The sequence below is a fragment of the Gymnoscopelus braueri genome (assembly GCF_963280865.1).
Source record: "Gymnoscopelus braueri genome assembly, chromosome: 13".
NCBI classification, from domain to species: domain Eukaryota; kingdom Metazoa; phylum Chordata; class Actinopteri; order Myctophiformes; family Myctophidae; genus Gymnoscopelus; species Gymnoscopelus braueri.
In genome coordinates this window covers 44,365,072-44,390,663 of record NC_137615.1, presented here as the reverse complement: position 1 = coordinate 44,390,663, position 25,592 = coordinate 44,365,072, and the positions used below count along the sequence as shown (strand labels likewise).

The 25,592-nt window shown below is 42.0% G+C and overlaps 3 protein-coding genes across 4 annotated transcripts in view; all 3 read left to right on the top strand.

The window, feature by feature from the left end:
* Positions 1-442: 442 nt before the first annotated feature.
* On the top strand, positions 443-2,886 carry LOC308099618 (polyadenylate-binding protein 1-like; the record flags this gene model as incomplete). Its single annotated transcript, XM_080448356.1, has 2 exons — positions 443-2,434; positions 2,881-2,886. 2 exons carry the CDS (start codon positions 443-445, stop codon positions 2,884-2,886), a joined length of 1,998 nt encoding a protein of 665 aa, XP_080304482.1.
* Positions 2,887-4,562: 1,676 nt separating this feature from the next.
* Positions 4,563-5,180, top strand: LOC308099617 (phosphopantothenoylcysteine decarboxylase-like; the record flags this gene model as incomplete). The annotated part of the gene is made up of 1 exon (XM_080448355.1): positions 4,563-5,180. The coding sequence occupies one exon, from the start codon at positions 4,563-4,565 to the stop codon at positions 5,178-5,180; it is 618 nt and encodes a 205-aa protein (XP_080304481.1).
* Positions 5,181-9,028: 3,848 nt separating this feature from the next.
* LOC308099120 (choline transporter-like protein 2) overlaps positions 9,029-25,592 on the top strand; it is a 44,447-nt gene continuing 27,883 nt past the window's right edge. Inside the window, exons 1-3 of one of the 2 annotated variants that reach the window (XM_080447724.1) lie at positions 9,029-9,192; positions 23,909-23,957; positions 24,057-24,130. In XM_080447724.1, coding sequence (XP_080303850.1) covers positions 9,165-9,192; positions 23,909-23,957; positions 24,057-24,130 — 151 coding nt within the window. In that variant the 5' untranslated portion in view covers positions 9,029-9,164. Of the gene's footprint in view, positions 9,193-18,375; positions 18,607-23,908; positions 23,958-24,056; positions 24,131-25,592 lie in introns of those variants that run through there. The other variant, XM_080447723.1, reaches the window with a different exon arrangement.

The following is a 25,592-nucleotide window of genomic DNA, read 5'->3' as shown; positions in this document are numbered from 1 at the left end:
AATATCAATATTTACAAGCAACTACACAGAAAAACGAGCCCAACGTCTCTTATAATAAGCGGACATGGCAACACTGAAGCGAACGTACAAATAGGCGTCGTCGTCTACGTCATGACGTCAACGTGTCGTGACGTAGACATGACATGTCGAGGATAAAATGAATAAAATGAGTTCACGTCTTGTTATTTCAGATCCGTGTATTTCATGTTGTCTAACTTATTTTATAAAAAAATTTAAAAGAGGAAATTTAAAATATTAAATAATTTCTTCTTTTGTTTAAAAAAAAAAACACATCTGTGAAGCTGGTCACTACTGGAAGCCTGAACCAAGCCCAAGTGGATTTGTTCTTATATGAGAAACAAAACATTTGCCTTTCCTTTGAGACGTTTGTCAAGTTAATTGTTCAACTTGTCATTAATTTGCTCAGAAGAACCAACTGAAAATGAACCCCAATGCTCCCAGTTACCCCATGGCCTCCCTGTATGTCGGAGACCTGCACCAGGATGTGACAGAGGCCATGCTGTACGAGAAATTCAGCCCGGTCGGAGCCATCCTCTCCATTCGGGTGTGCAGAGACATGATCATACGGAGATCACTTGGATACGCCTATGTGAACTACCAGCAACCGGCCGACGCTGAGCGTGCGATGGACACAATGAACTTTGAAGTGATCAAGGGACGGCCTGTACGCATAATGTGGTCCCAGCGTGACCCCTCGCTGAGAAAGAGTGGCGTTGGCAATATTTTCATTAAGAACCTAGATAAGTCCATCGACAACAAGGCCCTGTACAACACCTTCTCTAATTTTGGCACCATCTTGTCCTGCAAGGTGGTTTGTGATGAGAATGGCTCTAAAGGCTATGGCTTTGTCCATTTTGCGACACAGGAGGCAGCCGAACTGGCCATTGAGAAAATGAATGGCATGCTACTCAATGACCGGAAAGTATTTGTGGGCAGCTTCAAATCTCGCAAAGAGCGCGAGGCTGAGCTAGGTGCCCGAGCCAAGGAGTTCACAAACATCTACATTAAGAACTTTGGCGAGAACATGGATGATGACAATCTGCGGGAGGTCTTCAATAAATATGGCAGTGCAATGAGTATTCGTGTCATGAAGGACGAAAGTGGCAAGTCGCGAGGCTTTGGCTTTGTGAGCTTTGAGAGGCACGAAGATGCTCAGAAGGCAGTGGATGAGATGAATGGGAGGGAGCTGAATGGCAAGCTGCTATATGTGGGACGTGCCCAGAAGAAAGTGGAGCGGCTGACTGAGCTCAAGCGCAAATTTGAACAAATGAGCCAGGACCGCGTGACTCGCTACCAGGGCGTAAACCTGTACGTGAAGAACCTAGATGACAGCATTGACGATGAACGCCTGCGCAAGGAATTCACACCGTTCGGCAGCATCACCAGTGCCAAGGTCATGATGGACGGCGAGCACAGCAAAGGCTTCGGCTTCGTCTGCTTCTCGTCTGCGGAGGAGGCCACCAAAGCGATGGCAGAGATGAACGCGCGCATCGTGGCCGGCAAGCCTCTGTACGTGGCCCTGGCTCAGCGGAAGGAGGAGCGCCAGGCTCACCTGATGCAGCGCATGCCCAGCATGTGTGCCGTACCCAACTCGGTCATCAATCCCTACCAGCCAGTCCCTCCCTACTTCATGACTGCCATACCGCAGGCTGCCACCTACTACCCGGCCGCTGGCCAGATGACCCAGCTCCGCCCCAACCCACACCGGGCCACCCAAAGGGTGCGGACTCAACACCTACAAAACATGGCAGGTGCCATACGTCCCTCTGCCCCACGCCGTCAGGTCTCCACCACCATGAAGCCTGCGTCTCAAGTTCCCCGCATATTAACCTCTCAGTGCATCATTCAGACCATGGGCCCTCAGCCAGCTGCTGCTGCCACCGCTGTCACTACGAATATGTACAAATATGCCACAGCGGTCGTCCACAATCACCGAACCCAACGGCACATGAACACACAGAACCAAGGTACTATTGAGCAGCAGCCTGCTGTATATGTGCAGGGTCAAGAGCCTCTGTCGGCGTCCATGCTAGCTACTGCTCCTGTTGTGTACGTGCAGGCTCAAGAGCCCCTGACTGCTTCCATGCTGGCTGCTGCTACTCCGCAGGAACAGAAACAGATGCTGGGCGATCGTCTGTACCCCCTGATCGAGAAAATTCATCCCAAACTTGTACAGAAGATCACCGGCATGCTGCTGGAGATGGACAATTCAGAGCTGCTCCCCATGTTGGAGTCGCCCGAGTCTCTCCGCTCCAAGGTGGACGAGGCGGTGGCCGTATACCAGGCGCACCAGGCTAATGAGGCTGCCCAGAAGAAGAAGAAGAATTGGTCACAGACCAAAGCAACAGGTGTCCCGAGTATCGACACCCAAGGAAAGGGAAGCCTTGAGACTAGCTTCACCGATGGGGAAGAAGTGGGAGGCCTAAGCAATGAAAAACATGAAAATACATACAACAAAATAAATATAAATATAATAAATTAAAATAATAAAAAACAAACAAAGGAAATACCTCAATCCAACCAGGCCTAGCGAAGAGAATGTTAGGTCTTGTTAATTCAAGTAAAACAAAAAACAAACAAAAATTTTAAAACATGCAAAAGAAAGAAAAAATTACGTGTGTGTGTGTGTGTGTGTGTGTGTGGTAGGGGGTGGGGGTAGAAGAGAATTCCCTGAATCACGCCCAGGTGAGAAAACAACTAAATGCTTCTATTTCTTTTTTTTTTTATAAATGTTTTTCCCTCTTTTATATTATTATAAACCTTAGCCTGAATCTATGCTATGGGGTGGACTGCCCCTGCCAGAGACACCCAAGGGAATTATTCTAGCCCTAGTCGTAAATGGGTGCCTTCAACTCCCAGTGTTAGCCCATTACCAGCTTGCTGTCCTGTGGTTTTGCTCTCCGGGATACTGGACTGGTCCTCTCGACTAGTGCTGCGGGAATCCACTTCTGGAACAGTCTCCCACAAACCGAGTCTGACGACTCTGAAAACATTCGGTCCCGGACATGATTATCATATTGGTCTTTCTGTTTGGCCTGGTTCAGTCCAACTCCAACTTTGCCAGCTAACAAAGAACGCACCAGATCCAACTGAGTCCCCTCCAGTTCACGAGCAAACTCAGCGGACGTGACTCCGGTTGTGGTCTGGGGGTGGATCGGTCCTTGCATGGTGGAGACAATGGGCAAGAACCTGTGGTAATAATTGTCCAGGAAAGACTTCACCTGTGTCTGGTTGGTTTTGGAGCATTTACAATGGCCTTGACCGTGTCAGCAACTGGATGAGTCTCTTGGTGGAATCCCTCTGGCACCAGGAAGACACATTTGCCCCTCAGATACATTCCTGCTGCTGGGACTGTACCTATAGTGCCACCCCTAGGTTCTGCAAATATCTAGTAACTGGCGTCATTGTCGGTCACCAGAATATAATCTACCCACACAACCTGTTTAAGTCCCTGTAGATGGTGTTCTGGAATATGCCTGGGGCCGATGATGACACCCCATTGGGTATAGCCCGATGTCCTCAAACAGACCATGTTCATTGGTGTGAACTTGGATTCCTCAGCATGGCATAAACCTTTCCCCCACACTCACTCAGGAAGATGCCTCGCTGCTGCACTTCATGTAGTTTTGTTAGCCACAAAATAGAAGTCCAGACACTCCGGTTTGCTTGAATAAAACGTATAAAAAAATAAAAACAAACAAACAAGCGTGAAGGCTGTAACGAAGGCTTTCACATCCTCTAGTAGTTTGTTTTGTTATAGGTCACCATAGTTACCCATAAAGTTGAATTAGTCCGAGTTGACATGGTTTACTAAGCCTGACATCAGTGGCGGCCATTTTGTGGTGCCACAGATAGAAAACCCATGTGTTTTTCCCAGAGATATTTCCGAAAGTATTTACATAAAAATCATTCTAAGCCTGGAACCAAGCCATCCAGGCTCCGGGTGAATCATGACCATAAAACATTTGATTCTGTGCAAAAACATTATTTTAAAACTGCAACAAAATAAATAAATAAGGGTATTCATTAGATATAGTATATAATATAATTAAATATTCAAATGATAGTTTTATGGCCATGATTCACCAGGAGCCTGAGTGGCTTGGTTCCAGGCTTAACATTATTTATATACATATTTTTGGACATCTCTATGGGGAAAATGAATGGGGTTTCTATCTGTGGCACCACAAAATGGCCACCACTGCTATGCCCTATATCACCTATAGCTCCATATGTGGAGCTGACCAGCAAATTTACATCCGACATCATGGACTCTATATTCGGGCAAGGCTGACCTTGAGAGTCCATATCTGGGACTCATCGTGACATCACCAAGTTGACTGGAATGCCTCAACGGGACAGTATGAAATACACTTCAGTGTCTGTCATTCGAAGGCGACAGCCAAGTACCTGTTCAGAGCTGTGATGTCATTTTGATCACGTCCATCATCTCCATAGTTGTGTGTAACCTGCAGATAGACAGACACAACAAGGTTCCTGGATTTCAAAGATAATATAGAGAAGATAGATGGCCTGTTACTATGCGGACCAACTGCAAAGTTCCTCAAGCGAAATTGGATTTGTTGGATTCCGGTGGTAAGTTTTGTGTCCTTGTTGGCGTGACCGGTAGTGTCGCAGCACTGAAGCTGCCTCTTTTGGTCTCCCAGCTCCTTGAAGTACCCGGCGTGGATGTACGAGGGGTCACCACAGAGCATGCCGGGCACTTCTATGACCCCGCTGAGGTCCCTGTGAAACTCTACGGTGACAAGGACGAGTGGGAGCTCTGGACGCAGCCCTCGGACCCGGTCCTGCACATCGAACTGAGGCGCTGGGCAGATTTATTGGTCATCTCCCCGCTAGATGCCAACACCCTGGGCAAGATCGCCAGTGGCATCTGCGACAATCTGCTGACATGTGTGGTAAGAGCCTGGGACACTGCTCGGCCTCTCCTATTCTGCCCCGCTATGAACACGGCCATGTGGCAGCACCCCATAACAGCACGGCAGATTGCCAGCCTCAAAGACTTTGGATATGTGGAGATCCCCTGCATTGCCAAGAAGCTAGTGTGTGGCGATGAAGGTGAAGGGGCCATGGCGGAGGTGTCAACCATCATTAATGCCATCAAGCAACATCTTAAAAAACGTGAAGGGAACATATGAGCATATCTCATGGTGTGCTGTGAAGAATGTGATGTGAAGCAAACCCTGTTCAGTGTCTTGGAGTAACTTAAAGGACGACTTCAGTCATTTTCAGCCTTTCTTCATGTAATCGGTCCTTACTAATTCTCATTATAAACTGGTACAATTTTTGTCGACTCACTCTGTCTCAGAGGAGGGTTGTAGACATTTCAGAAACCCATGGGGAATCCAAGCTAATAGAAACGGCAGGCTTTCTATTCCTGGAAAGTTTAGCATGCTATAATAGAAGCCATTGTTCTTGCATTAATGAAACATAAAATAATTGTTTTTAAATCTTGTTTGCGATGTCCAAACCTGCCTATCAATGATGTCACTGGTAGGCAGGTGTCTGAACTGTCCACAGCCCTCCTCTGAGACATAGGCAGAGTAGACAAAAATGGTACCATGTTATAGTGAGGACCAATTATATGAAGATAGGTTGAAAATGGGTGAAGTGGTCCTTTGATGATATTAATGCGAAGAAAAATTACATTGGATGAAAGCGGCCAAAAAGTAACACTTCTGAAGTTTTTCTCTTTAGTTTTTTACTTGTTTTACCTATTTTGCTCCGAATTTATTGATTTGGCAATTCCCACTTCCCCTTGTTACTGCTGTGCTGACCCCTACTCAATGGTTTGTTAGAGAGATGAGCAAGACGGCGTGAAGTCGGCAGCCACTTTTCTCCTGACAGTGAGGAGTTTCACTGGAAGGACGTAATGTGTGTCTTTTTTTTTTTTTTTAAGCTGGTATGGTTGTTAAAAGCTTAAACAGGCACCTATGAAAACAAGGGCTAATAAAGCAAAACCTGAACACGTTACACCCAGTACTCATATCACTTCACTGGCTCTCATTACATTTCAAAGTGCTAATTGTTTCGAAGACTTGTAATTGTGCCAGAAATTCTCTGCCTAAAACCAATCTCACTATAGGGGTGCAAGTTGCAACAGTTAACTTATTCAGTGCCAGACTTATTTCTGGCTGTGTTTGCCCAGTGCCAGAGATTTTTCAATTAATCTTAGATTTTGAAGTAGTCACAGAATATTTATCTCCGGTATGATCGATCCGCTGATGGTTGCTAATCACTGAGGGTTGCACTGTGTGATTTCACAAATGTCAGCGAGGTCATCGCGACCTCGTTGACATTAATTGTCTGCCTTTGAAAATAACATGTCTGGGCCAAAAATACATAGTAAAAAAAAAAATACACAGGAGCCGAGATACAGCCTTTTTATGTAATAAGTTAAACAAGAAGTGAATGGAGCAGCAAATCTTCGGATCATGATATCTTGGGTTCTGAACGTTTAAAAAAAAACACGTCAAACACACGTCGAACACGTCATTGGCACGTTGCGACATTGCGGTAAAACACGTCAAACATGTCAATGGCACTCTTAATAAACAGTTATTAAGCCCGGGGGCATTTTAGACCCTTTTTAGGGGTACTCAAGTACCCCTACATTTCATATTAGCACCACAAAAAACAGGGGGGGGAAGTATGGCTGCAAGTACATTTTCATTCTGAATTCTTGTATTTTTTATTTTATTTTTAACAGTTTGGCATGTCCAAAGATAACATCTGTCGTGATTCAGGCATGGTCATGATATCCTCATCAGTAGTTTCATTTTGATACTAGTTTTGATTAAAAGACTCTTTTCATTTTCTCTCCTTGAGGCTGGAAATGTTCATTACATAATGTCCATAAACATTTCTCCTTCGGTGCAGTTTTGTTTTGAGACACTTTCATTTAGGCTACTAACGCTCCTTAATGTGGTAGCAGGGGCTCAAGTGGTAGTATTATGTATTAATGTACTCTATGTTGTAATAATTTATGTAATATATTAATAATTATCCATTGGCTAAGGGGCTGAGACCCCTCTCCCCAACCTGGTTTATACTTTATACTAAAACGGTGATCTACAAGCTCACGGAATCTGTGATGTGTTGTGAGCTTGTATATTGTCTCTTTTCAGTGTGCGACACTGTCATATGACATTGAATGAAGTCTAAAGTAACTAAGTACATTTACTCAAGTTAAGTACTGTACTTAAGTAAAATGTTGAGGTACTTTTACTTTACTGGAGTATTTCCAATGTTCAATACTTTTACTTCTATGCTGCTACCACATCTCAGAGGCAAATATTGCACTTTTACTGCACTACAATTATTTGAAAACTTTAGTTACTAGTTACTTTGATATAAATTATTACATTATAAAACATACATTAACCAGTTTAGCCCTATGTTATACATAGGCTATTTGAAAATAGCTGTTCTACAACGCAGGGCGTTGTGAGCTTGTAGATCTGCTATTTTCAAACATTGTAGTACTTTTACTTTTGGTTACATTTATTTTTGATACCAATACTTTTGTACTTTTACTCAAGTCAATTTTGAATTCCGGACTTTTACTTGTAACAGAGTACTTCTACATTGCAGTATTGATACTTATACTAAGTAAAACATTTGAGTGCTTGTTCCACCACTGGTTACACATCATGGTACAGGCAATGTACAAGCAGCTGGCCTTTGTGAGGCCATAAAAGCATGAGTCAAACAGAGTGCAAGTCTGTCAGCACCTGTTATTAGCTGAATTGTGAATTATTAAATAGGTGATATTAATATTTAATATCTTGAATTGTATCTGGACAGCTGAAATGTAAGGTTATTCTTTGTTGTTGCAGTAAAAACACATACAATATGAACAATCATCACATGTGTAGCAAACACATACTGTAAAATTATTGTTTAATGAAATCTGAATTATAACACATTCGTCTGTCTGTCTGTCTGTCTGTCTGTCTGTCTGTCTGTCTGTCTGTCTGTCTGTCCTGGTCTATCTGTCTGGTCTGATCTATCTGTCTGTCTATCTATCTATCTATCTATCTATCTATCTATCCATCCATCCATCCATCTATCTATCTATCTATCTATCTATCTATCTATCTATCTATCTAATTATTGTTGTCTAAACATGAGAATATATATATAGTTATAGAGTGTATCAATCTGTGTTTACTGTTTACATATCTGTGTTTCCCCTGTTTAGAATAAAGGAACAGCGTCCCGTTAGAGAGCATTCCGTTGAGTGCGTAAACTCCCGCCCACGTTCTGGGATTGGTCAGGTCTAGCGTTAGCTCTGGTCCACAGCGTTAGAAGCAGTTCTCCTTAACGCTATGTTACTCTTCAGCCATTGTCCGCATAGTCTCTCGTCTGTAGTAAAAATAAAGAATACACTTTCGCTACTCACCAAACAAAGATGGTTTTAAGATGTTGAAAGCTATTCTCCTTAGTGGGAACACTCTGAGCCCTCCACCTCACGTCTAAAATACACTTTTTGGACAGGAAAGAAAATATTTCACCGGATGGGGAAAGAAATTCTCATATACCACTGCGTCCCCTACAGATTTGGTCAATAGAATTCTTCTATTGACAAGATCTGTAGGGGACGCAGTTGAACACCAAAAACATTTTTCCATCCGGTGGAATATTTTATTTTCTGGCCAAAAAGTGTATTTTAGACGTGGGGTTGGGGGCTCCGAGTGTTCCCACTAAGGAGAGTAGGCTTTCAACATCTTAAAACCTTCTTTGTTTAGGTGAGTAGCGAAAGTGTACTTTATTTTTTACTATAGACGAGAGGCTGCGCTACTGGGGGTGTGCGGGCAACGGCTGAAGAGTCACATAGCGGAGAACTCCCTAACGCTATGGACGAACCAACGCTAGTTTAACATACTGTCAATCATAGGTTTAAGCACGTTCATTGGCTGTTGCTCGCCCCCCTCCGAGGAATTTCTCGAAATGTTTTGAGGCCAGTTCAGATTTAGAGAGCGGACTTCAGCCAAGTGTTCAACCAGCCTACTGTCTGACAGACGGGACGACAGTAATCTCTATCAAAACTGGGAATTATGGTCTAGTCTTCCTTTTTTGGGTTTACTTGTAAACAGAAGACATACACCGTCCCGATCACCATGGAACTGGAGGAGAAACCGAAATATGGTAATTATTTAAAGCCCAAATGATCCGACCATTACCATATGCTTCGCTGTCCTGTCCTGTCCTGGCTGGGAATATCACTCTGAAGTATTAGTTTCCCTTTCTTTTTTTATTGCGATTGTGATTATGGTGATTATTGTGATTAAGATTATGGTCTTCCTCCTTTCCCCATCGAGGTTGACTTTGCTGCTTTTAAGTTTTACTGTAAACTCACTGTGTGTGCGCAATGTAGCAGTGGTGGAAAGTAACTAAGTACATTTACTTAAGTACTGTACTTTCTTCGGTATTTCCAATTTTCAATAATTTTACTTCTACTCCACTAGCCTAGATCTCAGATTCAAATATTGTACTTTTTTACTCCACTACAATTATTTGACAGCTAGTTACTTTGTGATTATCATTTCAAAACATTCGGCAATTTGAAAATGAGTTGCGATGCAACACATTGTGAGCTTGTAGATCTGCTATTTTCAAAACATTTTTATACATTTTATACATTTGAAAACAGGTGAAAGGGGACATTCTGCCTAATGATTACGTTCTACTTTTGGTACTTTAATTACATTTTCATACCAACACTTTTGGACTTTTACTCAAGTAAATTTTGAATTCCAGACTTTAACTTGTAACAGAGTATTTCTACATTGCAGTATCATACTTTTACTTAAGTAAAGTAAATGTGAGTACTTTTCCCACCACTGCTATAATATATGCCTTCCACTTCTAATTGACTGTGGCAGCTGCATAAAAAAACATTCAGTAGTTCTGGGAGTGGTGCAATGGACTTTAGATCCACACACACACACACACACACACACACACACACACACACACACACACACACACACACACACACACACACACACACACACACACACACACACACACACACACACACACACACACACACACACACACACACACACACACACACACACACACACACACACAGTATGGGTAGCCTATATGACTTCCATGACATATGCATGTGGTTGCTTGTTATAGCCTACGAAGCTGAGTTATATTGCCAGGGTGTACAATGTCCCTGCTAAGCCTGTTGTGTGCAGTTGCTACATTCCACAGACTGCTATGACAGACAAGAGAGAATGACTGAACACTGTTACCGGGTTATTTCAGACACAAGTACGACATCAGTCTATGTATAGAGCATAATTAGAAAATGCCTCGAACATAACAGTGCAAAATCCAATGGTTGATTTCAGTGCAATGTTTTTACTGTCTTTGCTATATTCTGAGATTTCCGACTGAAGTGAACTCTAACTTATAATACATTATATATATATTATATATATAATATATATATAATATATATGTGTGTGTGTGTGTGTGTGTGTGTGTGTGTGTGTGTGGGTGTGGGTGTGGGTGTGCGTGCATGCATGTATGTGCATTCAACTCTTGTAATTTTAGCTTAAGCTTTAGTTTCATTTGTAATCTCTAGGGTGTTGTCAAATAGGAATGACCTGGCATGGTCCTCCTCTCCTCTCCTCTCCTCTCCTCTCCTCTCCTCTCCTCTCCTCTCCTCTCCTCTCCCTCTCCTCTGCCAGCCATAATGAATCCTTAATGCTTGTTTCCTCTTCCGCACACACCCCCTTTCTCCCTCATGATCACTAATTTGTTTTCAGTTGTTGATACTCATTTGAAACCCTTTTGCGCTGTACATTACAAAAGTGCATTGTTTTCAATAGGCCAGTGTCATGTCACATGTGTACCTTTCAAGCACATGAGCGGAATACAATGATGATGATGATGACAAATAGGAAGAATGACGGGAGTAGCGTAATTGCATTTAGGCCCAAGGGACTCACCGATGGTGACACACTTGAGGTCAGCCGCTAAAGTTGCTTGCCTCAAGAACACTATGATTAACCTTTGTCATCTACTTTAAATGACATAATGTGTCCGATCACACTAGACGAAGTCACATGAAAAGGATCGAAGATGATATTGTGTGGGATGTGTGGGATTGTGTGGGATCTTTTTTTCCACCTCATGTGGGAGATGACTGCTGCTGTTATTGTTTTTCACATTACACGTTTTCACCTCAAGGTAACCTTCAACGGGGGAACTGAAGGAGATGGTCAGATAAATAGAACTGCAATGGTGCTTTTCCTGGATACACATACAGAACAAAGAACATGCAGTGATAACCTGTTTCGATTTCATTTCTCCACCGTGACATCAATGTTTCATTGTCCGCACAATGAACAGTGGTGGGAAAAGTACTCAAATGTTTTACTTAAGTAAAAGTATCAATACTGCAATGTAGAAGTACTCCGCTACAAGTATAAGTCCGGAATTCAAAATTTACTTGAGTAAAAGTACAAAAGTATTGATATTAAAATGTACTTAAAGCTCACAACGCGTCACATCGCGACACGTTGTGAGCTTGTAGATCGGCTATTTTCAAATAGCCTAGGTATATAATAGGGCTAAAGTGGTTAATGTATGTTTTATAATGTAATAATGTATATCTGCAAAGTAACTAGTAACTAATGTTTTCAAATAATTGTAGTGGAGTAAAAGTACAATATTTGCCTCTGAGATGTAGTGGAGTAGAAGTAAAAGTATAGACAATTGGAAATACTAAAGTAAAAGTACCTCAAAATTGTACTTAAGTACAGTACTTGAGTAAATGTACTTTACACCACTGACAATGAATCAGTGTTGCACTGCATTTGATTCAACTTTATCGCGTTCACATTTCCCCATGCCGTCATAGATATTGTATTTGCAGGGTTTATACTGAGTATTTCAGAAACAAGAGAGTGTCTCTGCTACTCCCCATAATGCACTCCACAATCCACTACTATTTAACATGTTGGAGTAATTTCAGGCTGTAGTATCGGGAAACCTCAATGACAGGGATCTAAGCTTGCCTACAGCCATGCCCAGTGGTACATAGAGGGTCATTATGGGCCCGATTTAGGAGGGTGGTTTCAAAACTGATCTCAATGCTCTCTCATCTCTGTTTTACAGTACATACATCAAGTTAGCTAAATTGAAGGGTTAGTTTTTTCTTTCAGCTACTCTAATTAGACCTTTACATTTTGGGCTGCTCCATCTTTTTTTTCCTATTGACTTGCTACCGTGCTATCCTCTTGTTACAGTCGTGTTGAGCAGACAGCCATGCCCTGGCCCAGAAATACAGTTCGCTTTTCCCATTTTGATGGGAATGTGTGATTATGCCTGTGAAACACAGTCATACACACTTATTAGCCAACATGCTTTTGATGCTGCCAGTTAGCCCACGGTCTGAAGTTGAAGTTCAGTGCTGCCAGAGATTTAAAAGCTACAATCTGGATGTTTCATATCCATTGCCTCTCCAGACCAGACAGAGAGAGGTAGTTACGATGTCCGAATTACAATAAAGATGGCGGCACATTTAGTGTCCAATCCGGTGCACTGTCTGCTTCAAATAACTTCACTGACATTGTCAACTAGTCTGTGTCCTCCTAATTGACCGTTTAAATTTCTCAGTGGAATCGGGAGACGACCTCCAACCACTGCGGATAAAGGGCGAGTCTGAATCTGGGCCCACCCAGATTGATACGTTTCCTGGGGGTCTTGCCTATGTTCCCTCAGCAGTGTGTTAGGTACGCTCCCGCTTTCCATGAGATCCATGTAAACTTCGGATTTCCCTGGGTACGATAGTGTTGCGTTCCAGCCAAGATGCGGCAACCACAGCTGATCCCAGAATTGGCAAAACGCATGTATTCTTAGCCCACGTAGATTTTTACAGGCCCAGTCATTATCTGCCACTGCTGCAGATGTGTTAGTTATATTGTATTAACATACTGTACCATATAAAGATTGTTAAAATAACATTTTATGAATTAAAATAAGTCCTGGATTGTAGCTTTAAGGCTTATTGAGGTCAGGTAGCATTTGTATGTAGAGGTGAAGTATACTTTATGTGGTGAGTTAAAGGGCCAGGGCCACCCTTAAAGACCCATGGGAACTTCCTGTCTATTTTTGTACAGGGCATTGGCCTTCCTTTTCCCGACCAGTAGCTTTGGCTTGTTGACCTTGGCCGATCTCGCAGCCTTTCCTCAGCAAAGCTGTCACTCCTTGTTAATGAGAAAACATGCATTCTTGGCCTTCTGCCGGCCCCGTCTGTTCCATTGGGTGTTCCCAAACAATATGTTCATAAAGTCTATGACATTTGGGTAAAAACTGTGCATACTTTAAGCACTAACAAAACAGGGTTTTGGTTATGAACACCGATGCCACTTTGATATCATTTTCAGAATGGAGAATACAATCATGTTTCCCCCTTCCTACTTCATTTGCTGTCGTCAGTAAACAGCCTTGCTAATTAGATTGATTCTTGATCCGTTATGAAGCGTTACTGCAGACTGCTGATAACATGCTGTGCTGCGTGTTCTGTCGAGACAGCAAAGGTTCCGTTTCCAGGGGTTGCACTAAAAATAGTGGACGCTACCATCTTTGACTTATCACACAATGCACGGGATGTTTGTGATTTCTTAATTCTGTGTTGGTGCAGTGGGTTAATGTCGGTGTTGTCATTCCCAGGTTCACCTTTCATTAATACAGAGTGGAGGACAGTTCTTTAGCAATGCTCTGTTCTCTAGCCTAGTATAGTCCTCCTAACCACAGTATCAGCAGGGGTTGTGTTATCTCCAGCAGGCAGCCCTTTGGCTCGCTAGATGTGAACTCCATGTAGTCATCGCTGTAACACAATGTACACTTCACAATGTGTCAGGTGGTTGCTTTTTATGAATTTGCAAAAATGTTTCCTCTTTTGGCTGAAGTGTGATTGGTGTATCTTTTGCTGTGTCAGATACAGTAGTGTCGAAGCTTCCCACAGGAAGCTGGCCATTTGCGCACCACCACGCCCACTTAGAGGTTACTGTAATGAGAGACATGTGGGGGAGAGAGGCAGAAAGTGGCTTCCAGATCGTATTATGGTCTGCCTACTGTACTGGCTGGCTGGAAATGACATTGGTACCCTCACACAGTGCTAGATAGATAGATAGATAGATAGATAGATAGATAGATAGATAGATAGATAGATAGAGTGAAGTAAATTGATGGTGGCAATTCAATCCATAACTATCAGAATGCTCTACTCATGCATCAGGCCAGTCAGCTGAGTTACTAAACTACAACAACAACACGGGCACCAATAACATAGTTACCATTCAGACCACCCATTTTTAACCAACCCAAGAGTCCCTATTTTGGGTACTGTATGTCACTCATTATATTGAAAACTTGATGCAAGATGCAACGTGTTGTGAGTTTGTAGAATCTTTTTTTAACATGACCTTTTTTCTAGCTTTTTTGTTTCGTTTCGCTTTACTTTCGTTTATATAGTCATAATGGTGATTTGTCCATTTGTGCGATTGGTTGTGTTTTTAGCTCCTTTTACAGATAATGCATGTCTTTAAACGTACCCCAACTGTGACAATACAGTTTATATAATGTATACAATTGAATGATAGGAGGTAAGGTGATGGGAGTCTGAAGAGGTGAGTTTGCAGTTCTGACTGCAGAGGGGAGTTTATTCCACAGTCTTGGAGCCAGGAGAGAGAAGAGTCTATGACGTATCTGTATACAAAATTGTTTGGGAAACAGCAAGGCATCTCATAATTCAATAAACAACAAATTGTATTTGTCTTTGTAATGATTTTAGTGGATGCAGCAGAGCATGAATGCCACAGACACTGTAGGTTTTGAGAATTGGATTAGACCCCTCAATGAGAATGCTTTTAACAGATTAAAACTGCCGCCCATTACTACTCACTGTGTGGGTTCCAGAAAATATGCTTTGGATTGGCATATGATTTTAAATATAATAATTACTTAATAACCCCCTTCTCTACTCCACACAAACAATGAGTTCTTCCAATATTTGTGACCGCTTAACAAAAAAAAAAGGAAGATGTAGCTGAATAAACAACACAGGAACAATGCAGTGAGTGTGTGATGTCTAGTATCATGCAGCAGCAACAACAACAACTCGTGGATGCAACAATTACATTTGTAGAAAACGGCAGTAGTCTGTTTTTCCACACACATATTTTTTTGTGGGTGGAAAATAGGCCAATGGCAGATGGGCCTGCCCTTTTTTCAGTTGGCCATAACAACAGGCTGGATGGAAAGTTTCAGTCAGTTTCAGTTGAATCCACCGTTTCCCTCAGTGTGTTTTTCGAAAGAGTTTGAAACACATAGACCATAGACACAGGGAGGTTGTCTGCTGTCGGAATACTGGCCTCTTCTAGAGCTGCTTGAGTGAAAGCTACACATGCTCTCTAATTGCTTTTGACCAGAGAATGTGATGAATCGCATCCAATAACTCCCATGCATGCGAGCAGCAACAGTGAAGGCAGTTGTGAGACAAAAAATGGGGTCAGTCACTACTGTAGCAAGAACCCTAAAAGTTGGTTTGGAACTGGAACAAAAAAATATTAGTTTTTTCTTGCCCTGAACTGGCAACCAAAGTGGGCGTGTCACTATTCTACAGGTTGGAAGATGTAGATGCGATATAAACAATGGCAAAAGCAAGCGAAAAATCATCATTAAAAAAAAGAAAATAAAAGTGAAACTGTAACTGCCAGTCACAGATGATTGAATTTCCCCCATTAAATGAACACTTTGGCTGGTTATATTCAACGCATTGCTGGCCAGGCCTAGAATCGAACCTGGGGCAACTGGGGGACTCCTGCCCTTAATTGCAATGGTTCTGCTTTAAACTGGAACGGAACCAGTTCTAGAACCAAAGTTATTTTGGTGGAAAAGGGGCCTCTGTGAATTTGTGTGAGAGAAATGCAATACTACAGTATGCCCACAAGATGGCAGTAAACACGTGTGCTTTACTGAGCAGGGGACACTGGGCCATGTGAGGTCATCACCTGTTTTGTCAACATAACATAGAAGTGAGTGATGCATTTTATTTGGCTGGTTCAGGAAGTGTACACCAAGGCTGGGCAACCACCTTTTTATGATTATTAGGCTATATTATTAACCATTATTGTTTGATGTGCATACAACCTTTCTCTCCAGTTCAGATAGTCAAAAGTCAGTCTTTACTTGTATTACTGTACCTTGTTGTAGGAAAATAGCCTAATCTACAAGCTCACAGCGTGTCACGTTGTGTGACACATTGTGATCTTGTATATATCTGCTATTTTGATGCCTGCCTGCCAATAATTTAACCACTTTCAACCTGGCATTGAACCTGTTAAATTATTGACTTATTCTATGCTTACAGCCAATCATAACAAAACATAAAAGCAATGGTGGTTTTCGTTGTCTGGAACTGGGTGATCATGCCAGCCTTGGGAAAACGGCTAAGTGATCATGTACCCGAAAAGGTTGCCCACTTACTGTATAGACAGTCAATGAAGAAAAGCTGAACCCACAGCTGGTCTAAACTTAGTGTTTTGGTGTTCTGCCAGTGGATGAAATTGATTAATTTGGAAGTCAAATAGCCATTGCCTTCCTTGGAATAAACACATTGAGATAGGCTGCACAGTGCACACCTGGCTGAATGTCGTCTAAACCCTGCCACCACCACACCCCTTGAACCCACAACCAGCCATGTCAGGCAATTCCTCTGTGGGTTTTCTATAACCACATGTTTCTGATAACAGAAACATGACTGGTATTCTACCAAATATCCAGCATTCTTTCTCTCCCAATGCAATTCAATGGGGTCTTATTGTCAAAGGAAACATACCTGTTATGTTTACATTGCCAAATCAAGGCTGAAAAACAAACAAACAGTGTATACTATGAAGGCCTACAGTTAAACCATAGGCCTACTAAAATAAAGAAATAAACATAGGTGTGTAAAATAAATTACACACATAGCTAGCTTCCTCTCTCTCTCTCTCTCTCTCTCTCTCTCTCTCTCTCTCTCTCTCTCTCTCTCTCTCTCTCTCTCTCTCTCTCTCTCTCTTTGTCTCTCTCCCCCCTTGGGGTCCGGTCGTCAGTGTCAAACTAGTGTCTACACGCCTCTCTCTCGGCCTCCTCCCCTCCCCTCCCCTCCCCTCCCCTCCACCGCTCTATCTATGTGAGCTGCTTGGCCAGTGGTGGAAAAAGTACTCAAATGTTTTAAGTAAATGTATCAATACAACATTCTAAAAATACTCTGTTACAAGTGAAAGTCTGTTATTCAAAATTTACTTGAGTATAAGTACAAACGTTTTGGCATCAAAATATACTTAAAATACCAAGTATTCATTATGCAGAATGTCCCATTTTCACAAGTTTTCAAAATGCATAAAAAAACTTTTGAAAATAGCAGATCTACAAGGTTGTGAGCTTGTAGAAGTGTAGGTAGGGCTGAAGTGGCTAATGTATGTTTTGTAATAATAATCAAAGTAACTAGCAACTAAAGTTTTCATATAATTGTAGTGGAGTAAAAAATACAATATGTGCCTCTGAGATGTAGTGGAATAGACGTAAAAGTATTGAAAATTGGAAACACTCCAGTAAAGTAAAACTACCTCAAAATTGTACATTTGCAGTACTTGAGTACATGTACGTTGTTACTTTACACCACTGGTGTTTGGTAGCCTACCTATCCGGGGAGAAACAAAAGAAACAGAGGGACTGAAAGAAGGGACATTGAAGCAGAGAAAGGGGGGAGTCAGATGAGACAAAACCAGCTGTGTGGGAGAGAGAAGACTCAGTCAGAAGAGAAGGGGTGGGGGTGGAGAGAGAGAGTGAAACAGGTGGAGGAGATTTCCAGTGGTGGAAAGTAACTAAGTACATTTACTCAAGTACTGTACATAAGTACAATTCTGAGGTATTTTTTTGCTTTACTAGAGTATTTCCAATTTTCAGTACTTTTACTTCTACTCCACTACATCTCAGAGGCAAATATTGTACTTTTAACTCCACTACAATTATTACAAAACTTAAGTTTAGTTACTTGTCGATTTTGAAACTTGTGAATTGGGAGTAGGCCTACTTTCTACTTTTGGTACATTAAGTACATTTTGATACCAATACTTTTGTACTTTTACTCAAGTAAATGTTTATTATGGGACTGTATATTTCTACATTGCAGTATTGATAGAGAGAGAGAGAGAGAGAGAGAGAGAGAGAGAGAGAGAGAGAGAGAGAAAAACACAGGTGGAAGAGATTTCACAGCAGACTCCTGTTAGAGCAGGGTGCGTGCTCCACACTATACGCACTACCGCCATTCTCTGACCGGTTGAGCAGGTTTTACCTGTGGGCTCCCACCTCCTCCTCCTATAGTCCCTCTCCATTAGGTCAGAACATGAGTGGACAGTAGCCCAAAGTGAAGCCAACAAAAGAAGGAAGGGTGTGTGAATAGGAGGAAGACTCGACGGTTATTTTAACATTTTGACCTAGAGAGGAGTCTGAAGATGCCGGAGGAGGAAGGTTATTACGGAAAGCATGGTAACTATCTACCGTCTGACTGCTGATACTCCTACTGACTGCACTAGTGCACTTTTTCATGTTGACTTTACGCATTTGTTATTGTTTTATTTAAAGCGTAGAAACTGCACCTCACTCGAGTTGAGCTTTACTTTCTCACTGCAGAAAAAAATACGTTTGTCAGCGTGTGGTTCTTTTTTTCCGGTTATTTTCGGGTGAAACTAGCGGTGAAACTAGCTGTAGAATACAACTCTCGTAGACGTATTTATGATTCTGACGTTTTCAATCTACGAGAGTTGTAGGGTTCACCCCCCATGGACACAGGGACTTTCTGCACTATACCCCGTAGACACTCCAAACATGTACAAATTGAAAATAAAGGTGCTTACCCCCACGCCCCAAATGTTACCTCTTGCTACGGGGTAGTAGTTTAATGTAATAATCTATATCTTTCAATAAAGAAGTGTTTTAATGCCGTCTGTGGCCGAACGCCATTTTTTCACCCTCGTTTACTTCCTTTTTACATTTAGTGTAATTCCGTGTTTCACCAGATGGGCGCGTCACTACCGCCCATTGGGAACTTCCGACAGAATCGGCCACAGATGGCATTAAAACACTTATTTATTGAAAGATATGGATTATTACATTAAACTACTACCCCGTAGCGAGAGTTAACATTTGGGGTGTGGGGGTAAGCACCGTCTTTTTCAATTTGTACATGTTTGGAGTGTCTACGGGGTATAGTGCTGAAAGGCCCTGTGTCCATGGGGCGTGAACCCTACAACTCTCGTAGATTGAAAACGTCAGAATCATAAATACGTCTACGAGAGTTGTATTCTACAGCTACGGTGAAACAATGCGCGTAGCCTTATGTATTGACTTGATAGTGTGAGAGCTTGCAGACTTGGTGTAAGAGAGCTTTTACTGTTCGAAATGTTTGAACAAAAATGTAATCTGAATTTGTATGGCGACATTTTCAATGTTCATACACCCGTGTTTGGAATGTGAAGTTACAGAAAAAATATTTACATAACTGCAATGACAGGTGCAAACTTATAAAAGCCTACAATACTTTGTTTTTTATTTTGTTTTCGAGTCAATTGGTAGTTTTGGGGAGCGCTCATTTTGGTTCACTCAACATCCCATCCTGCATAAGTGCAACATTATCCAAAATTAGCAGATCTACAAGCTCACAACACAATGCAAAGCATTGTGAGCTTAAAGGTCAGCTGTTAAGGGTGTAGAGATATGGTGTAGAAGACGGAAAAAAAGCAGTCCAAGTACAGATACAACTCAGGTCCAGTTAACCTAGAGGGTCTAAGTAGTTAAAGGACCACTTCACCCATTTTGAACCTATCTTCATATAATTGGTTAACTTATGCTCATTACAACATGGCACCATTTTCTTCTACTCGGTCTGTGTCTGAGGAGGGCTGTGGACAGTTCAGAAACCCACCTACCAGTGACATCATCGGTAGGCAGGTTTGGTCATTTCAAACAAGATTTTTTAAATGTATTGTTAATGCAAGAACAATGGCTTCTATACTTTCGAGGAAGAGAAAGCCTGCTGTTTCTATCAGCTTGGATTCCCCACCGATGTTGTCACTGGTAGGCAGGTTTCTGACCTGTCCACAGCCCTGCCCTTCCACAATGGTGCCATATGTTATAATGAGCATTAGTGAGGACCAATTATATGAAAATCGGTTGAAAATGGGTAAAGTGGTCCTTTAACAAATGCATTACTTTTCTAATCACTTGAAATTAAGGCAGGTGTGCTGGCAGTGAGGAAGAGGTTTGTGATGCGTGCCCAAGCGAGCCGCTAGGCGAGTGAGTGTCTGCACCAAGCAGCCAATGGCCTTGCATGTGGATGAGAGTGCTGTTTGATTTGGCAAGCTGGCTGTGATTCACGGTACAAGTTATCACGTGAACCCAACCGACCGCCCCCCGACCGCCCCCCCCCCCCTCTTTTAGTTGAATCTAAAAGAAAGTTTTATACAAAATAGAGGGGGTCCCTGCTTCATCTCTCTCTCAGCTAGGGGGTCCATGGGCTGAAAACGTTGACCCCTGTTCTATGGTGTGTGTGTGTGTCCACTGCTAATCTCGCAAAGTACAAGGCCGATCAGAATCATATTTCTTGTGCACGGGACAAGGACCTCCCGAATATCTTTCAAATTGGTCAATGCCAACTTTGTCATTTTTGTGAATTAACACAACACCGCATCAACCGTCCATCCAGGCTATGGGATACTCATCCGCGAGACTATGGGCCCTGAAATAGCCAGATATGGGATCAGCTGTCGTTGAAATTCCCAGGCTGATTTGTGTTGGCACTCCACCCCTGTACTAACGTAATGGACACAAGTCGGCATCTTCAGGCCTTTATCGTAGTCCTTCGCACACATTTGCCCCGTGCCTTTTCACACGTGCGCACAACCCCAACACATTGACATCACATGCGCACCACATACACACTGAAAGGTTTGTGCTCCATCGAGCGTACCCGTTTCTAGATTCTACCAGCTTGTTTGTTTTAGTTTTTTTCTGTGACTTAAATTCAGTTTACACGTGTGAATATTTCATACAAGTGAAATTGAAAACAAAAACATACAAGACAACTTCATATTCATTATGAAATGTATTAAGACCGGGAAAGAATCGGTGTAATTTTTAGATTTCTTTGGCTATTAAAAAAATAGCAGATCTACAAGCTCTTAGCGCGGCACAGAGTGCTGCGCTAAGAGCTTGTAGATCCTAACAAAATCCTAACAGTATGTTGCTATCAGTGGTGCTCCAACTTTTCAATGTCAAAGGAACCCCAAAATTATATGTATTTGGCTGCGGACCCCTCATCTCAAAATATTTTGAGATGAGAAGCAAAGATTTGAGATTTAAAAAATTGCAAAAATGTTCAAGATCGTTAAAAAATAGCAGATATACAAGCTCATTCTGCACTACGAGCTTGTATATCTGCTATTTTTGAATAGCCAAAGTATAAAATATGGATAAAGTGGTTACACCGATGCGTTCCCGGTCTTAATGGGTTAAGTCTACAAGTTGTGTGCTGTTTGTGTCTCTGCCGGTGCTGTTGTTGACAGTAGAGGTGTGTTGGAGACTTTGCAGCTATTTTGTTATCAACATTTTATCTTGGATAAATGTCACCACTCTGTGTTGATACGGGCCGGCTAATACATCAGAACACGTGGGAATAAAATCAACACTTAGTTTATTATAAAAATGGGTACTGGCAAATGCTTTTGTGAATTTGTACCGTATTCAGCTTCCCACCCCGAGGTAGTCATTGGAATGCATTGTATGGTAGAACAACCCATATCATGTTGCTTGGTAAACATGGCTTAGTACAACTATGTTGTTGCCATATTGCAAAGGGTGCCTGGGGTCATCCCTAGGTACGCTCCTGGGTGCCTCAGTGTGATAATTTCTTATTCAACACCACATTATATAGCCTGGGCAGTGCTTGATTTTTTGGGACTGATCCCCATTTTAGGTTGATTGATTGAATACTTTATTAGTCAGGAATGTAAACAGCACGAGGTACAGTCAGACATTTAGGGTCATCTCATTTCTTTGGGAGAGTCCTTGGCTACTGATTACTGATGTTTTTTTACCCACATTTTGTCGAAATTTAAATTTATATTTGAGAACGTTTAATGTATAGGCAAATAAATATTTAATAAAAAATAAACACTTAAAAAAAAATGATATGACCAAGTTAGGGACCGGGTTGAAAGTGGTTACAAATCGGGACACATCGGCTGCATAACTGCAGATACCGATGCCGGACCCCCTGTTGAAGACCCCTGCCATAGAACAAAAATCTCGGTTCTACTGCCGGAGAATCGGAGATCATAAAAAATTTATGAACTATGTTTACACTCCCTCAGAAAATACCAGTCAGAAAATATTGTTTTGAACTGAGAAAAACTCAAACTAAATCAGGAAGCAAACTGGCACCCACCTAGATTACTGGTGCTAGAAATATAGAGAAAAAAACACCTTCGCAAGACAGCGCCGGCTAGGCTGGCCGCATGTAAGCGATTTTCATTCTCAAAACCCCACCACCAATCACTGTGATTGGCTGAGACGAGGGGGGGGGAGCGGTCGGTTGGGTTCACGTGATAACTTGTACCGTGAATCACAGCCAGCTTGCCATCAAAAAAGCTTACCCCCCAACACTGATTATTTCCCCTAATTGGAACGTGTGTTTGGTGGATGTATGTCTGTCAAGAGAGCTTTGTCTGGTAAATGCATGCAGCAGCATTAGTATCCTGACCACATACATTATTAATGAGCCGAGACGCCACTGAGAATATTATACTCCTCAGTCTAGACCCGGTGGTTCGGGTGTCAGGAGGACGTGGGTTTCATGGATTCATGGTGCTGTAGCGCTGGGGGGTATTTACTGTCTTATTCGATCTCTCCTCCTCAGTCACTACTCTTAACACTCTGGCTTTGGATAACCTGCGTTTGTCTGAATGTATGAGACTGAATCGTATCAGAACATGATGCTGAGACTGAACCTCCTTTTGTAATCCTTTGGAGTCGCATGTCTTGTTAAGAGTGCTTGAGCAGAGAAAAAGTGGAAAACAATAGTGGCCCCCCACCCCAAAACACACACACACACACACACACACACACACACACACACACACACACACGCACACACACGCACACACACGCACACACACGCACACAGCAAATTGAATTATTGATGTTCCACTTTGCAAGTTGGCATGGGTTTGTTGGTGGTACTATTGTCTGACAGAGAGCAAGCATAATGCGGATGATTCACAGATTTGTTATTTCACTCCATCATGATCCCTTGCATTTTAGCTGAACATCAAAATGCATATATATATACAAGCTTATACTTTGGTGTGTTTGAAAGGAGCAAGGTGTCCGTGTGGCAGTCTATATAATCTGACATCCATGATCTTGACATATTGTAGCAACTAGCAACCCTAACGTTTTCCAATACATCATTTTGAAAATGGTAAAAACGATGACATAGTTGTGGCAGGTGTTATCTTACCCCCTCTTAAGAGTCTTGTGGCCTTGGCGAGTTCATTTCGCATGGCAGAGGTTTGCGAGGCACCAGGGTGGAATTTATCAGGTTTCTAGGCGTGTCTACTTCTGCCTGTAGGGGAGAATGTGAGGCCGGAGGTGGAAGCCTTCATAAACCCTTAAAATCTGCTGTCTGTGTAAAACAGTTTGATACACTGAGCTCTCCTCAATGACTCATGGTCTAGCACGGTGCAAGGTGCATGCTTAAAGCTTAAAGATAATTCTGTGTGTGTGTTTGTAGGTGAACCAAGGAAATATGATCCCACCTTCAAGGGTCCCCTACATAACAGGTGAGTTGGCGGTTTGGTATTGTTCCGAGCTTTCACATAGCTGTCTTCTATGTTTTGTTAATATGAAATGTCATCACCATCCTATTCTCTGTATTACAGGGGCTGTACTGACATTGTGTGCTGCATACTCTTCATTCTTGCCATCGTGGCTTATGTCGGCGTGGGAATACTTGGTAAGGAAACAGCGTTGTTACTTAGTGTGTGTCCCAATACAAACCTTGTTTTGAGTGTGTTCACGCTGGGGAAAATGACTAAATGCCCATGTGCATACTAAACTAGCTTGTTTTGTGGACTTGCTTTAACCCATTAACCACTTAAACCCCATATGGGTAACCGGAGTCCCTCAGGGCTCGATACTAGTCTTTTCTGTTTTATGTTATTGTGGGGGAAATAGCCGATCGACAAGCTCACATCTGCTATTTTCTGTGAAAGCCTTCCCCACAGTAAGGATGCTGGGGTTTAAGTGGTTAACTACACCATGAATTAAAAAAAAAACATATTTAATATCATATTGTTTATGTCCCTCAAACGTTTTTCAAAAGGTTTGAGCCTAAATCAAGCCTCAGATATACTCATTCCAAATAATTTCTCTCTGGCTTATAAAGCACTTTCACCTGCAATACCACATTGTCCTGTTTGGCACGGGGCGCTATTGAACCAGTTTGTATGCATGTTATCTCCTGGTTCTGAGTGGAAAAAGTAAAACATTATTTTTTTTTTTGGTTGGAACTGAAAAACGGGAGGAATTGTTCCCTGACGTGACGTAGGCACAGGGACTAAATCAGTTTGGCCTGTTTTTAGACCAATTTACAGAAAACCCCAGATTTGCTGTGAAAGCCTGAGTGTTCAAACTGGGGTATTTTTGAGGATAGAAGAGAGGTAGGGGAGACAAAAAAACACACAAAAAAGTTAAAATTCATGGTGTAGTCCCTTTAAGACCTGGAACACATCTGTGTCATTTTTCTTATTTGAGCTAAAAAATATATATATATTTGGCTATTTTTGAAAAATCATGAAAATGTGTGCAAATCTTTGAATGTATATATATTGTTTTAAAGCGAATTTTTTTAACTCAAATCTTTGCTTCTGGGGGTCCCTGGAACAAAATATTTTGAGATGGGGGTCCGCGGCCAAATACATAGAAGTTTGGGGGTCCTTGAGATGGAAAGGTTTGAGCGCCACTGATATAGAAACGTGTGTTTTTTCAGAATAATGTTGGGATTTAGAAGACATTTGTAGAATCAGCTTCAGGTGGGTTAAGTGTAGACTTGATGGACACATTTGTCCCACAATGCAATGCATATCGGAAGGGGGAGGGCTATTACTGTGTTAAGAGGAAACCAATTAACTCTCGAGGAAGAACTAGGACTCGAAATGGCACCTTATAGTGATAATAACCTAAATATATATGTAAAACATTGTATTTGCTGAATGTCACTCACTACCCTAGTCTCTCTCCATGCTTCCGGTCACTCTACACTGCACATGTCAAACAACCCCTAACCCTGACCCCAAAAAAAGAAAATGATAAAAAAAAAGGACTAACTATGGGAGCATGATTCAGGGTGCGGACACTATTTTTCTATTTAAATGTATTCTATCCAGCACCATGGGAGTTTATCTTTTGGATGTGCA